The sequence below is a fragment of the Desmodus rotundus genome, chromosome 5 (assembly GCF_022682495.2).
Source record: "Desmodus rotundus isolate HL8 chromosome 5, HLdesRot8A.1, whole genome shotgun sequence".
Lineage (NCBI taxonomy): Eukaryota > Metazoa > Chordata > Mammalia > Chiroptera > Phyllostomidae > Desmodus > Desmodus rotundus.
In genome coordinates, this window is record NC_071391.1 from 145,947,093 (window position 1) to 145,961,879 (window position 14,787).

At 43.0% G+C, this 14,787-nt stretch overlaps 1 protein-coding gene across 2 annotated transcripts in view; it reads right to left on the reverse strand.

The window, feature by feature from the left end:
- Nucleotides 1-14,787, reverse strand: part of VIT (vitrin) — a 96,120-nt gene that overhangs the window by 58,875 nt on the left and 22,458 nt on the right. For both annotated transcript variants that reach the window (XM_024553031.4, XM_045189327.3), the window contains one exon: nt 5,273-5,338. In XM_024553031.4, coding sequence (XP_024408799.2) covers nt 5,273-5,338 — 66 coding nt within the window. The remainder of the gene's footprint in view (nt 1-5,272; nt 5,339-14,787) is intronic.

A 14,787-nucleotide genomic window follows, 5' to 3' on the forward strand; every position in this document is an offset into this window, starting at 1 on the left:
GGCACACGCACCACTCTGTATGGAGAGCACACTGGTGTTGGCGCCAGTTGTCTAGGAAGCACTTGGGGTTACTTACAAGTTGCTACAGCTAGCAACATGTGAATCTGCTCTGGGAGTCGTATGCATGCTGTACCAAAATTCTGCGACCGCAGAGCTGTGTATCTCTCCATGAGTGTCCAATGCATGAAATAAGTAAGTCCCAGAACAACGACCTCCACCTCAGTACCTCTGGGAATCATTCTCTTTCAAGGTTGATTGCAAAAGTCTTCCCATGCCATGCAAAGTATTAAGGGTAAGTTATTGGGGAGAACTATGTGAATTAATGTTTCACGCCAGGTTAAGACTGTTTCAACAGACTTCTATATAATGAACATATTTCAGAATGCAGCTTCATTGCCCATGGAAAATATCTTGCTTTTGTTTATCTTGCTGATTGTTGTCTTCATTATCTAGATTTTCTGCTCAGAAAACTCTCAGAGTCCCCGCCCTCTAAAGTGTAGAGAAGAACAAAGCTTCTCAGATTGGCATTACCTGGTCTGAACCCATCTTCCAGCTGCATCTCCCATGACCACGACACTTAAACAAAACCACTCCACTCACTACTTCCCGAGGTCACCTTCCACCTGCTTCCTGTGATATCTGGGCTTAGTCCACCTAGGGAGCCCTCCCCTACCTATGCCTGTAAAATTCTACTGATTCATCATGTTCTTCCTTGGATGCTCTTTCATGAAACCAGTATGAATCCTATTGTAGTTTGTAATGGTTTATTGTTGTTCTTTGTCCATCCATCCAACCAATACCTAATGAGCACTAAGCATAGCTTCATGGTGCTTCTGAATTGGTTGGGAAGACAGACTGTATAGAAAAAGATGTTATGCTGCACGGTAAGTGTGTAGTAGAGGAAGTGTAGCACACTAAACTAGTTTTGTGTGTGTGTTTGTGTGTGTTGGCAGTGGGAGTTGGGTCCAGGAAGGCTTTCCTTTGCATGCATTTATTATATCTTACGCAAGACTGGATGCTCACTGAAGCCAGAGACTTTGCTGATGGACTGGCAGTAACGTGTTGGAGTTAATCATTACGGCTCTCACCTGGGTAACACTAGCTCATCCGAACCCGCTTTGGACTAAGGCCAGTGCATCTGAGCCTCTTCCAAGACTTCCTTACATGTAGAAAAGCTATTGAGGAGATTTTACAATTTAATAGTTTTTCCCTCTCTAGCACAGATACTTTGCCAGGCAGGGGGTTTTCTAGGGTGCTTGGTTGACATAATTTATGTGGAAACACTTGATGGGGTTTATTCCATTATGTGCTGAGAGGCTCCTGATTGGAGTAGGACATTTTCTGAATGTGTAGTCTACACATAAATGAAGCTAATGCTTAAAATTCATAAGGTGTCCTGAGTGTTTTAGGAGTAGAGTGCTATGAACGCACCTAAAACCTCCCATGGTTATTTGTAGCCTTCGACAAGCAAGAGAAATGCAGCCGTGCTTTGGTCGTTTGTTAGAAACTGCTTCAGTAGGTTTGTGCTGACCAAGCCTGCCACTGAGATACCTCTGCATAAGGTCCGGTCTATGGCTCCAAAACACATCAGGAAAACAAGAGCCTTGAAAAAGTTACCTATAAAAATACACTTGATAAAACTCTCATTCAGTACAGCGAGGGAAACTTTTCTATGGACTCTACAACAGGTTAATTTATTAAGACAGTAATTTATGTGTGTTCTTATTGTATTTCCCCCATTAGTATTCTAAGAAAGTAGCCAGGCTTTCACGTTCACAGGGGACCTCCTTGAATGTTCTACATTGCACGAGGCATCCGGGGACTGGGACAGGGAAGGAGAAAGTTTCCGTAATGATGGAATCTGGCTGTTTTAGCACCTGGAGCAATTGAGGGCTGGCCTGAAGCGAGGTCAGCGGACACTGAAGAGAACCGGTGCCCGCTAACGTTCACATTCCTGTCTTTAAGTCACCCTGATCTTGGTTGTCTCTCTAGTCCACCAGTTTCAAATTTTACTGGGCATTGGAATCACTCGGAGAGCTTGCCAAAACACAGACTGCTGTCCTCTCCCTTCCCCGTGGAGTTCTGGACTCAGGGGTCTGGGGTGGGTGGGCAGGAGGTTCCAGGACATGCTGATGCTGCTGGTCCAGGAACGGCCTCTGAGAACCACTGACTGAAGCCAAAGAGATTTGGTTAAAGCCTGCTTTTATGAGTTCGCTTTCCTGCTTAACACCCTCAGTAGCTCCTTGGAAGATGTATTTTGAAGCGTCAACTCTAAGAGTAAAAGCATCCATGAATACCCGCAGAGGAGTCGGAGTTGTCCAGGTATACTAGAGACAGTTGTGAGATGTGTGTATTTATCTCTCAGGGAGATAGAGAAGTCATCGTTGTTCTGTTTTCTGCTTTACTGTAAATTTGTACAGTAAATTCTTGTGAAATTCTTGGTAGACACTTTTATCCCATCTGTACATGGGTGTAAATCTGTAATGCTTATTCACTAATAAATTGTGTTCTCTTTCTTCTGTCTTTACATGTTGGTACAAAGGGATTTTTTGTTGTTGCTGTTGCCAGGATTGTTTTATTTCCCTAACACAACTCTATCCACTTTCCTCTTCTCTGAACCACCATCCCAACACAGGCCAATGCAAGCAGATTATCGCCGGCCAGGAATTCGGCATCTGGACTGAGAGATATGGTCCACACAGAGAGAGAGGGAGACAGTGAGGCAGACACGCAGAGAAGCAGAGGTGCCGATTCCTGAGGTATTTATACCTGGGGGACAGTTCAAATGAATTCTAGCTGTCCTCCCTGCCTTCGGTTCTGCAAGCTACCCTAGGTCCTGCTCTAATCCTCTTTATTGCTTAAGCAAATTGGCTTTGGATTTCTGCTAATTGCATCCCAAATAACCTGCACTGAGATACTTTCCATTGACTTCTTGATGAAGTCCAGATTCCTGGGCACGGTAAAGGGATCTTGGGGATCTGGCGCCTGCTTACCCCTCCATCTCTTATCTCAACACGTGACCTCCTACTCTATATTTCATCCATATTCAGCTACTTTTAAAAAGTTCTTTCTACTCTTCAGGACTTGGGTGTGATGTTTGTCTCTGCTCATAATACTCTTTTCTCCCTATTGCCTGGCCAATTCCTATCTGGCCTTCAATGTCAGTATATGTGCATCACTTTCTCCAGGAAGCCCTCCCAGATACACAGCTTCTTCTCCATATTCTTGGAGTAACTTTAGCTCCTGAGTCCAAGCACTTACATGTATATACATTATAATTGCCTGGTGACTGGTCTTTCTTCCTCCCTAGACTTTGAGTTCTGCCAGGGCAAAGACTGTGTCTGCGTTGCTGTTGTATCTAGCATCTAAATACGGTACCTGGCACTTGCCTGGCACCTAATAAATGCTTGTCAAATGAATGAATGATGTGTCTCTCTTGCCATCAGTCCCTTAACCCTGTGGCAGATTCACCACACTGAGTAGAAAAAATGACAATCACTTTGGCCTCAAGCTATAGACTATAATTTGGAAATACTCCTGAGGTAAAGAATCCGATAGCGGCCATGCTTTGGGAATATCCTATCACCTTCATTGTGTCTTGCCCCCCCCCCCTTTGTTTAATGATTGTGCCAGAGTTTCTAACTAGAGAAGAAGGCCTCATGCACTTATCGATTCAAAGGTGCTAGGGAGATTTTGAGAGTAAGGGTAGAGTTTAGCATATCAGAAATTCAATCCATCCCGCCCCGGGGTCATTCGGCGCAGGCTTTCCTAGTCACCGAAACTGCTGTCACGGCCCCTTTCATGATCTCTGTATGTGAGCGAATGAAGATACTGGAGACAACTCAGAGGAATTCACACTTGGGTGTGCATTTGTCTCCATATTAACCCATCATTGTTTTGAACACACATCTGCCCTTGGGCCTATTCTCTTGGCTCCTAGTCCTGACAGGAATAAATAAACAACTGATTCCTTTTTAGTATTTCAGGCTAGGAGGCTGTGGAAGGCTGCCCTTCTGGTCTCATTTCAACAAGAAATCCCACGTGGAGGGTTTAAAGGAGCAGAAGAAAAAAAGAATGGTGTGTAAAGCAAATCTCTTCTATTTCAAATTATTAATTTGCTGATATCAAGGCACCTAAATGATTACATGCCTATGAAGACATTTCGGTTGTGGAGAGCACAGGACAGTGATTATAACTAAAGCTTTTCTTTTATGGTCCTTTCTCCACGTGCCTTAACGCAAGCCTCCAGCAAGCCCGCAAATCTGGACCCAGATATCTCAGTGTGATCACAACATTGGAGTGTGAAATTTCCCATCTGTGTCCTGTCCTGCTAGTTATTTCCCAGCATCCCTTCCCCCTTCTTTCCTAGTCATGTGGAGGCTTGAAATCAAGACATTTCCTACTCTCCCTTAATGAGGGCCAATGGCGTGTAAGTAGCAGTGGTATGTTTGACTGCCTGGACTCCTCTTTAACCCCGCGGAGGTCACAGCTGCTCTGAGAGATCCAAACAAATTCTTTTCTTAAAGGGAGTGGGTATGTGCCCCTTTTCATCCCTTCCTACCGGCTGAAATGTGAAGCTGATGGATGGAGCTGGGGTAGCCATCATAGACAATGAGTGGGGAGCCACATGGAGAAAAGCATAATAACAAAGCAAAGGAATCTGGGTCCTTGAAGATTGTGAAGCTTCCCGAAAACCTCAGACTGACTATGTTTAAAAGAGGAAGAAACTTCTGTCTCAATCAAAGCAGGTAGATTTTCTGTTATCTAATCTTAACTGATATACCACCCCAAAATAAAATTTATTTTTCCTCTTTCCATGGATTGCATGTGAAACCTCATGGGGTTTTCTGGGAAATTTATCTTCCAACTCCAGGCCATGCTGGCAGGTGGGCAGGTTTGCCGGATCTTTGCATTAGCCAGACTGAATTTTCTCGTATGGGGAACGGAGACATCATCTCAATGGCAGGAAAATACTACCTGCTGCAGCTTAGCCATGGGGACACAGTGTTGCCCTTTGTATGTATATTTCGAATTTTCCCAGTGTAGTGGAATTGCGTTTCTTTCCCCCTAAACTCAGGACTCCTACCTCAATTGCTTTTTGGAATGGGGTGGGTGATAAATAAGAATCATAACTATTTAGTCTGAGTGCAGAGTGATAGAGATAAGGAAAAAAAACCCCAAACAACCTTCCAAATTATCTAAAACAAGTGTAACAACTCTCCTCATGGGAGACACAAGCCTTATGTCAGTGAGGAATTACAGTTTTACTTACTGAATTTAGGCCTTTTAATCTTCTTTGTCATTTCTTTATTTGAATGTATTCCAGTCACCAGCAAAACTACGTGAAGAAAATACAAAATAACTAATCAATGTTATTTCACTTATACACTTTCTCTCTTTTGACCCTGATATTTGTGTTGATCCCATATTGAAGCATTCTTACGGTGAAACTGACTTTCCCTTATATTAAGGTTAGGAAAAAAGATATGTCTTTTGTATACTTAGCCTCTGTTGAGAAAGATCTTTCAGAAATACCTTTCAATGCCTATCCTTTGTTTTCTGTCTTTAAATTTCAACACAGCAATCCTACCATCTCCGTTTTGCAAAGGAGAGAGTGTCATTTTCTTGGTCCCGGGAGTGAACGATAGAGGTAGATGAGCACCCGGACCCTTCTCGTGGCCTTTCCTCTGTGTCACACTGAGTGTCCAAATGGCCAGAAGATGACATATGTTTGTGTGCATGTGCGTGTGTGTGCATGCGAGTGCGACAGAGGGAGGGGTGAATGGAGGGGGCAAGTAAAAGACTGCAGAGTAGAGCTGTCCTGGAAAGGAATACAAGGAGAAATGTGATCCAGGTGTGACCTGAGTGTCTTCAGGTAGCCCACCCAGCAGCACTGGGTTCTGCACCTCCCCACCCCCAAAAAGGCCAACTGCAGATGGGTGAGCTTCCTCCTCAGGAAGTGTAACAATAGGGGAGGAAGGGGACCTCTTTATTCTTTTTAATTCTAAGTCACTTACCAGTTTGAGCCTTGTGTTTTACAAAAATAACAATGATATTTTTTATTACCAAAATAATGTATGTTCCTTGTAGAAAAATATTAAAAAAACACAAAAAGCAGTACAAAAATACAGAGGAACATAAAAACATATTTTCAGTTTTTTTTCTGTATGTGTGTATGTATGTATTCATGTGGGTACCTTTAAACAAATAATCCTGCTCATACTGTTTACAATGTTTTAGAACTTGTTTCTACGTAAGGATATACACAGACTTTTTTGTCATTAAATGTTACTCTTACAATAATTTTAATTGCTTGTAAATGTGTATACTGTATGCATATATTGTCTTTTGGCCGATTTCTAATCTAACATAAATAGCTCCATCTTTGTACTGATCCATGATCATTTCCCTAAAATAAATCTCCAGTTAGGATTTCTTGTCTGGAAGCTGTGCCCACTTAAAATTTTGATTTATATTGTGAATTTTTTTATTGGCAAAATGCTTACTTCTCTATACCTATACTACTAATTCTACCAGTAGACAGAAAAGCAATGTTTTTCCTTTCAAAGTGCTAGTCCAGTCAATTCTCTATTTTTCTTCCCTCTCCAGGCATCCTTCCTCCTTACCCACCCAAAGGTGGTACTGCCTTAACTTACCTGTATTTTAGCCACTTTTCGAGAAACCCACTTTCTGCACAGGGTTCGGACTCTGGATATGAACACGAGGCAATCAAAATAGGCATTTTACTTCTTAGATTATGGGTTTGTTTTTTAACAGAACACAGAGGCTCAATTTAGGCATAAACAGACTTAGAAATTCTTGAATTGCAAGCTCTCTTTAAAGTAAAAAGTGGCAATGTCACCAAATGTTTGTATGAAAACTTTTAATTTATCTTGTGATTCTCTAACTAATCTGTGCGATTGTACAGCCTCTGAATTGTCCCCAGTTCTGACTATGAGCATCAGTTGAGGCCGGGACAGTTGACATACCATGTCCCGTAAGAACAGAAACATGAGCGAGCACTCAGCGAGAACCCGCCGTCTGGCCAAGTAGAATGAAGGCAGACTCTCCGAGGTGTTATTCACTTCTGGGGTTTGGGTGTGAGTGTTTAGGAGGTTTTATTTTTATAGTAGCTTCTGTGTCATTTAACATTGCAAAGATCACATTTTCATTTATTCAAAAATAAATAAATATTATCCTTGAATATTTTTAAAAACAAGTGCTGGATAAATATTATACAGAAATAAAATGGCACAAGGTAAGTAGATGAAGTAAAGTAGTCATAAATTTGGGTATCCATTTTTGTGGGAACACCAAGTCCTGTGCTGAACCTGTGTGTCTGGGACAAGTGGTTTGTAAGTCTCGGTGTCGTCAGGACTACAAATATTTCACCAAGACCACCCATCACTTGCATTTGGTCACCCAAGACCCTCCAGGCTGAAAACGTGCATTGCCGGGTTCAGTTTTACATTATAACCGTGGCCAATAGAGCCACGATTTTCAATGGCACTCAGACATCCCCTCGTCTTTGATACTTGTCCGTTAAAGCTGCCCAGAGGTTACTCCTCAAGGTGAGGCCTGGTCAGTGCGGCTGCAAATGTGCTTGTGCCCTGCAGCAAGTCCTCACTCCTCCTCAGCAGGACTTCTCTCGCTACTTTGCAAGTGACGAATTGTGTGTTGAACTTAGATGAGAGAAAACTCTGTCTTGTGTTCCTTTTCTCAGGAAGCCAGTCAGAGCGCTGAGACGGCGGGTGCTCACGTCTAAGTACGAGGCCAGCACAGGTGGGAAGGCTAGTCCCTCCTGGAGGAGCAGTCTGTCGTCTGGCTGCTGAGGCCCTCAGTGTCTGCAAGCCTGGAGGAAACTGTGTCTAGACGACCGAGTTCCAAGGCAATCGCCATTTGCTAACTCTGCAGCAATCCTTTCAATTTTTCAGAATTAAATGTTTCAGTTCAGAATAGCATGAAAAGTTCTCACCTTTCCTGAGTAGTGCTGGACATTTCAAAACAAATAAATATTGACATTATTTTTCCAATAAAATACTCCCCCCCACTTCTCTCTCTTCCTCTCTAGTGTGGCCGTCAGTACCGTTATCATAGCTGAGGTGTGATTGTTTTCAAATTCAATTTAAATCATTTATAGATTGAGAAAATACAAATGAATTAGCTTGAAACTATGCTCAGTCTCATTAATGATTAAAAATACAAACTAAAATAAGGTGATGAGATGGTTTCCCATATCATGTCAGTAAATGTTGACTAAACTCGAGATTAGACTGAATCCTGTGTTTAAGGGTTGGGTTGGGTTGGAGGTTAGGGCATTTCTGTTGCTAGAGTCTGAAAAGGTAGTCATTCTGGAAAGCCTTTGTTAATATGTCAATGGCCTTGAAATATTTATATCTATTTCTTAGAATATACACCCCTAGGAATATAGTTCAAGTTACAATCAGAGATGTAGACAAAGATTTATGTAAAAGATGTTCATTACAGCATTATTCCTAGTGACAATCTGGAAATAATGAGATATTGGAAATGTTCCAACAATATGGGACTCCTAAGCATTTATTACAAATGATATGTAGAAGATTAAATGACCTGGGACATGCTCAGCTCTAACCTTAAGAATGATCCTGACAAGAACTCCTACCCTTCGTGATAGCGTGGATGGAGCTGGAGAGCATTATGCTAAGTAAACTAAGCCAGGCAGTGAAAGACAAATACCATATGATCTCACCTATAAGTGGAACCTAATCAACAAAACAAAACAGCGAGCAAAATAGAACCAGAGACGTGGAAATAAAGAACAAGATGACAGCGACCAGAGAGGAGGGCAGAGGGTGATAACGGGGTGGGGTGGGGGCAGGGAAGAAGAAGGGTCCAGTCAGGAACATGCATAAAGGACCCTGGACAAAACAATGGGGAGGAGGACTGAACGTGGGAGGTGGGGGTGGGTAGGGTGAGGAAGAGTAATGGGGGAAAAATGGGGACAACTGTAATTGAGGAACAATAAAAATTTTTTTAATGATTCTGACAAAATAATATATGTAGGGAGAAATAACTGGAACAAATATAACAGATGCTAATAAGGAAAAAATTATAATTTCTAATTTCTATTTTATATTTCTGTGTTTTCCCATTTTGTAGTATACTTCTCAAATATGTTTTATATTTTATTCAGAATATGTTTCTTTTATAATTAGAAAAAGCCAATATAACTGTTTTATTTAAATTGTCCATATTGAAATCATATAGACTTTTAATAAAAAAAAGTGCTTTCTAAAATCATTGACGCAGCTCATAGGAATTTGTGTTCTGGTTTTCCTGTCAGTAATGAGTTATAATTTGAATCCATTTACTTTCAAGAAAAGACATTATATATGATCAAATCAGTAAGTACTTACTGAATGCTTATTATGTTTCTGGAACTTTTAAAGAAATGCCTCATTCTAGCCCATAAACTTCTTGTTAGATCCATTTAGCACCTAAAGATATTAACTCAGGAGGTGTTGACCTAACTGTAGTCAGGCTCCTCTAAGCCCTCTTCTCAACTACGCTTTGACCTTGGGCTGCAGTGTCCATCCTTGTTGCACCTGCGCCGCCCAGTTTTAGCAAGAATCCTGTTCAGAGGGAACCCTCCCCCGTAATGTCTGACCACCCTCGTCTGCCCTTAGCAAGAATTCTGTCCAGTTGCTTCAGCAAGAATCCCCCTTCCTTTGATGTCTCTTCTTAGGAATTTCCATCCACTGACCCCTGCAGCCTCCTCCTCGGCTGCAAATCCCCACTTTCACTGTTGTCTTCGCAACTGAGCCCAATTCCACACTGAGATCTCCTTTCCCCATTTGCAATAGTTCCTGGCTTAAGTCTGTTTTTACTACTGCCCAGCTCTGGTTCTCTTTAACAGTGTCCACAATGCCTTCCTGAACACTGATTTTAAAAGCAGATCATTTTTTAAAAGTTTAAATTCCCCCCATGCTTCAATTTAGGATTACGTACTTAATGAAACATCTAGCGTCAAGTAAATCAGAGCTTCGCAGCAAAGACAGGACACCACTCTCTACAATCGTATAAATCACAAAACTGTGCTTTAAATAATAGAATATTAAAGCTGGGAGGAGCTTTGGGGGTCATCTCTTTATTTTATAGAAAAGAAACCAAGGTCAGGGTGTGCACATTGGCTAAGGGTATAGTTCTTTGGGGGCGAAGTCGGAACCTGAATGCAAGTTTGCTGGCCACAACCTTTGCCTCTTCCTTCCACTTGCTCCTCGTAGGAGCAGCCATTGATTGTACGTGGCGCTCCAGTGACAGCGGGCAGCACAGATCTCTGCTGTGTCATAAATCTAAACCTATCCGAACCAACAAGCTGGCTCTGATATAGATTAATCAACTTAGAGGGCTTTGGGGGGATCATTGGGTGACCCTATGTGATTGTGTCATGTGTAATGAATATATATTTTGTACTTCTGGCCACAGTTTCGGTCACAATCTAGCTCACAGCTCCAAATTACATCACAATTTCCCAAGCAACAAGAGCAATGGGAGCATCTTTTAAAAAAATAGTCCTTGGTATCTTGTCCTCAGTCCCTGCAATTGCTTCAGAGTCATAAAGGTGAAAAGGGTGTTGTGTTATTCATAACAAGTCACTTTCAGCCACATCTGAGTTTATGTTAATGAGATGACTTTTGGGAATCCCCTGAAGATGAATGAGCTGGTTGCCAGGGGAACCAAGCAGGAATAGTGGGTTGGAACTTTCCCTTGATTGATTTCCCCAGAGGGGAGAGGGGCTGGAGGCTGAATCAGTCAGCATGATCAATGAATTAATCAATCATGTCTATCTAATGAAGTCTTCATTAAAAAAAAAAAAAAAAAGGATGGGGTTTGGGAGCGTGTAGGTTAGGAAACCAGAATGTTTCTGTGCGCCACTCAGCCAGGCCCTAAACTCCATGAGCACTGAAGCTCTCCCCGGACCTCACCCAACATCTCTTCATCTGGCTGGGGATTCATATCTTTTAATGTGATTTGTAATAAATCAGTAATCTAGTGAGTGAATGCATTTCCTGAGTTCTGTGAGCCACTCTAGCAAATTAACTGAATCCAAAAAGGGGTTGTGGGAAGCACAGGTAATAACCTGGACTTATTAGTAGCATTTGAAGGCAGATGCCAATCTAGTGGCACTGAGCCCTTACCCTGCATCCTGGTTCTGTTTCCAGGTAGGTAGTGTCACAATTGAATTGGATTGTAGGACACTCAGCTAGTGTTGGGGCGTTGCTCGGTGTGGGGAAAAGAAACCCACAGTGAAATTGGGTGCTGTTGTGTATTGACTTGATAGGATTTCAAATCCGCTTGTTTACAACTTACGTTGTTTTAATCCATTTGTTTATGGCAAAGACAAACAAAGTTGGCTCTAGTAGTAAACTGCTTTGATATGAGAATTAAGTAAGGTGCGTCAGGGCGTCGTCATCTCGTCTGTTGTTGCTGATGGGCAGCCAGCAGCCCAGCTGCTGAGAGGCCCTGCTGGGGCTTATCCATAAGGACATGTGGAGCAACAACTATGGCAAGAAGACATTTAAACTATAAATACTGAAGGGTTGCAAGGACTATTCAAGACTTTTGGTCTGGGCAAGGAGGCACTTTGCTGACCTAAACAACAACTCTTGGAAGACAGCTGGGGCATTAGCCCCTGTCATGGCAAGAAGACTCCTGGAAGACGGTGGTGAATGCCACACACCGACCTCGTGGCAATCACCCCGCCCGCCAGCACAGGGCTGTCCTTCCCTAGAAACGTGCTCTAACTACAAGCGACTTTTGTTTTTGCGCTGCCAGCTGTAAGTCAGCGGCCAGCTGGTTAAGCCGACTCTCCTGAGTGCCTACTCATATATTGGGTTGGCCAAAAGTTTTGTTTGTTTTTTTCTGTAAGATGGCTCTAGTAGAACTTAGTTGTCTTTAACTTCATTTGAAACAATTTTGTTAGAATGCACTGTGATAGCTGTCATATCAGCATGCATTTAAAAAAAAACATCAAAATTGGTGAAGTCTTGTGTCGCCATCTTAATATCAAAGATGGAAGAAAATAAGCAACATTTTTTGGCATACTATGCTTTATTATTTCAAGATAAAAATTCAAATGAAACACAAAAAAAGGATTTGTGCAGTGTATGGAGAAGGTGCTGTAACTGACCAAATGTGTCAAAAGTGGTGTGCAAAGTTTCATGGTGGAGATTTCTCTCTCCATGATGCTCCACAGCAGGTAAACCAGTTGAAGTTGATAGCGATCAAACCAAGACATTAATTGAGAACAATCAGTGTTACACAACATGGGCGATAGCTGACATACTCAAAACATCCAAATCAATAAAGTTATGGGTGAAAATGAAAAATGTGTCTTTTATTTTATGGGGAAAAAAACCCATATGGACTTTTTGGCCAGCCCGGTAAGAAGATACACCTCACCTAAATTTGGACTTCACTCCTTTCATCCCCCCATGTCTGAAAATAGTGTAATTAATTCATCATTACTTTGGAGTATGTTATTCCTTTATTGGCTCATTGAAAGACATTATCCTGTGTGCGGTTGGCTTGTGAAATCCCTGCAGGGAACCTGTGTTCAGTGCATTCCTGGCAAAGACACGCTCAGTCTCTGATCATAATTCGTCACCCAACACAAAACGGGGGCAGAACTGGACTCTGTTACCTTAAACATCCAGCGTCCCTAGGGAGAGTAATTTACGTAGCAGTATTTCCTGAGTGCCTATTTGATGTGCTGAACACTGCAAACGCAACAATGAGCAAGACAGAGCTTTTGGGGGGAGACAGAACAATGGTGAGGTGAATGCCACACGGCTATGATGAGGTTCAATAGGGGCACCAAGAATCACATAGCTCGGTGGCCTGATAGAATTGGGGGAAAGAGGGAACCTTCCTGAGGCCCAGCAGGGTTTGTGGGGCTTGGGAGTAAGAGGAAAGCATTCCAGGAAAGGGAACAGCACAGTCAAAGGCTGGGAGGTGAGGAATGATGGGACCCTCAGGGTAATGGGAAGGTCAGGACTTTCCAGAAACCTGGAAGTCAGGGTGGGCGTGTGGTAGGCAGGGGAGCAGGAGAGGGTAGTAACAGCCATACCAGGGAGATCTAGATGTAGGTTTCATTGTAAAGACAAAGGGAAACACTGAGGAATTTAAGTCAAGAGACTGGTGATCAGAAGTGTGGTGGAGAGTGAGTTAGAAGGGCAGGAAGGCTGTCACAGTACTAAGGAGAGGTGATGGGGGACTTACGGGAGTGGCCCTGGGGTGGGGACAAGCAGACAAACGCCAGAGATGCCCGGGAGGCAGACGTGTGAAGATGTTGAGGGAGTTTGTGATAGGAGTCCCCTTTCCTACTTTGATTTCTTGCTTTCTGAATGAGCAGCCCTGAGGGGAGAAGCGCAGGCTGAGAGAGGCTGGCACCAGAAGGGACAGTCAAGCTTCCTTTCCTGGTTCTCTGATGCCTGGCGGTGGCAGCTTGTGAAATAGCCTCAGGGGTTGTTTGGTTTGGTTTACAGTAGCTAAATCCTTTCCGTTCCTAACTCCCCTATCCTGCCCTACACTAGAAACCTGTGAACCTGTAGGTTAGCGTGGAAGGGACACAGCCTCTCAGGAGGGTTAGGTGGAAAGGAAGGACCCTGTGCTTCCACGGTGGATATTCCTTAGCAAGCTGACGGTGGGGACAGGACCCGGACCATATCCTCCTCCGACTCCTAGTCCAGTGCTCCTTCCACACGCCAGAGCCTGCGTCACCTTCTTTTCTCGTCCCCAACTCTGCCCTGAAGACTCCCTCTGCACAGACCTTGGACATTCTGACTATACTATGGGTTGACTTGTGCTCCCCATTCATATGTTGAACTGCTACCACCCAATACCTCAGAATATGACCTCATTTGGAAAGAGTCATCGCAGATGTAATTAGTAAAGTTACATAGTCATACTGAAGTAGGTTGGGTCCCCAATCCAATATGACTGACTGGTGTCATTATAAACATAGGAAGTTTGGGCACGCACACATACACACAAACACGCACACGTGAAGAGTGCCATGTGAAAATGATGGCAGAGATGGGCTGCTGCCAAGGAGCGCCCAAGATTGCCAGCAAACACCAGAAGCTAGAAGAGAGGCATGGAACAGACTTTATCCTCTGAAAAAACCAACCTGACTGACACCCTGGTTTTGTACATCTGGCCTTCAGAGTCGTGAGAGAATAAAATTCCATTGTACTAGGCCCCCTGTCCCCCAGTTTGGGTGTTTTGTCATTGCCACCTTACCACTCTAGTACAGATCGTCTGAACGTCTCTCCTGGCGACAGTTTGACCCGAGAGATCCACAGAACCACAGGGGCAAGATTAATGGAAGATTACCCTCGATGCTAAACCCATCAGTGCTTTTCCCTCTTCTGGCTGACCTGCCGATTCTTCAGGGCCTACCTGGAATTGCATTCTCTGGTGATAATGGATAAATGTAAAGGGTTTCATCTCTGAAGATATGAGTTGCCAGCCAGTGGTACAAATAAGGCCATTGTCAGCGGTACAATTTTTTTTTGAGAGATTAAGAAATAAGGAGATCTCTAAATTCAGAATCTGTGAGTATGTTCTATCTGAGATATTTGTTAGTTGCTGAAGAATACATACACAGATATGCGTGTGTATGATATGCAGAGACACTCAAATGTAACGGGTGTACATTCTATACATAAAAGTGTATATACACATATACCCTGAATTCGATCTGTACTTAATGTTCTCGCTTCAACTTCTCTCCAAAAGGTT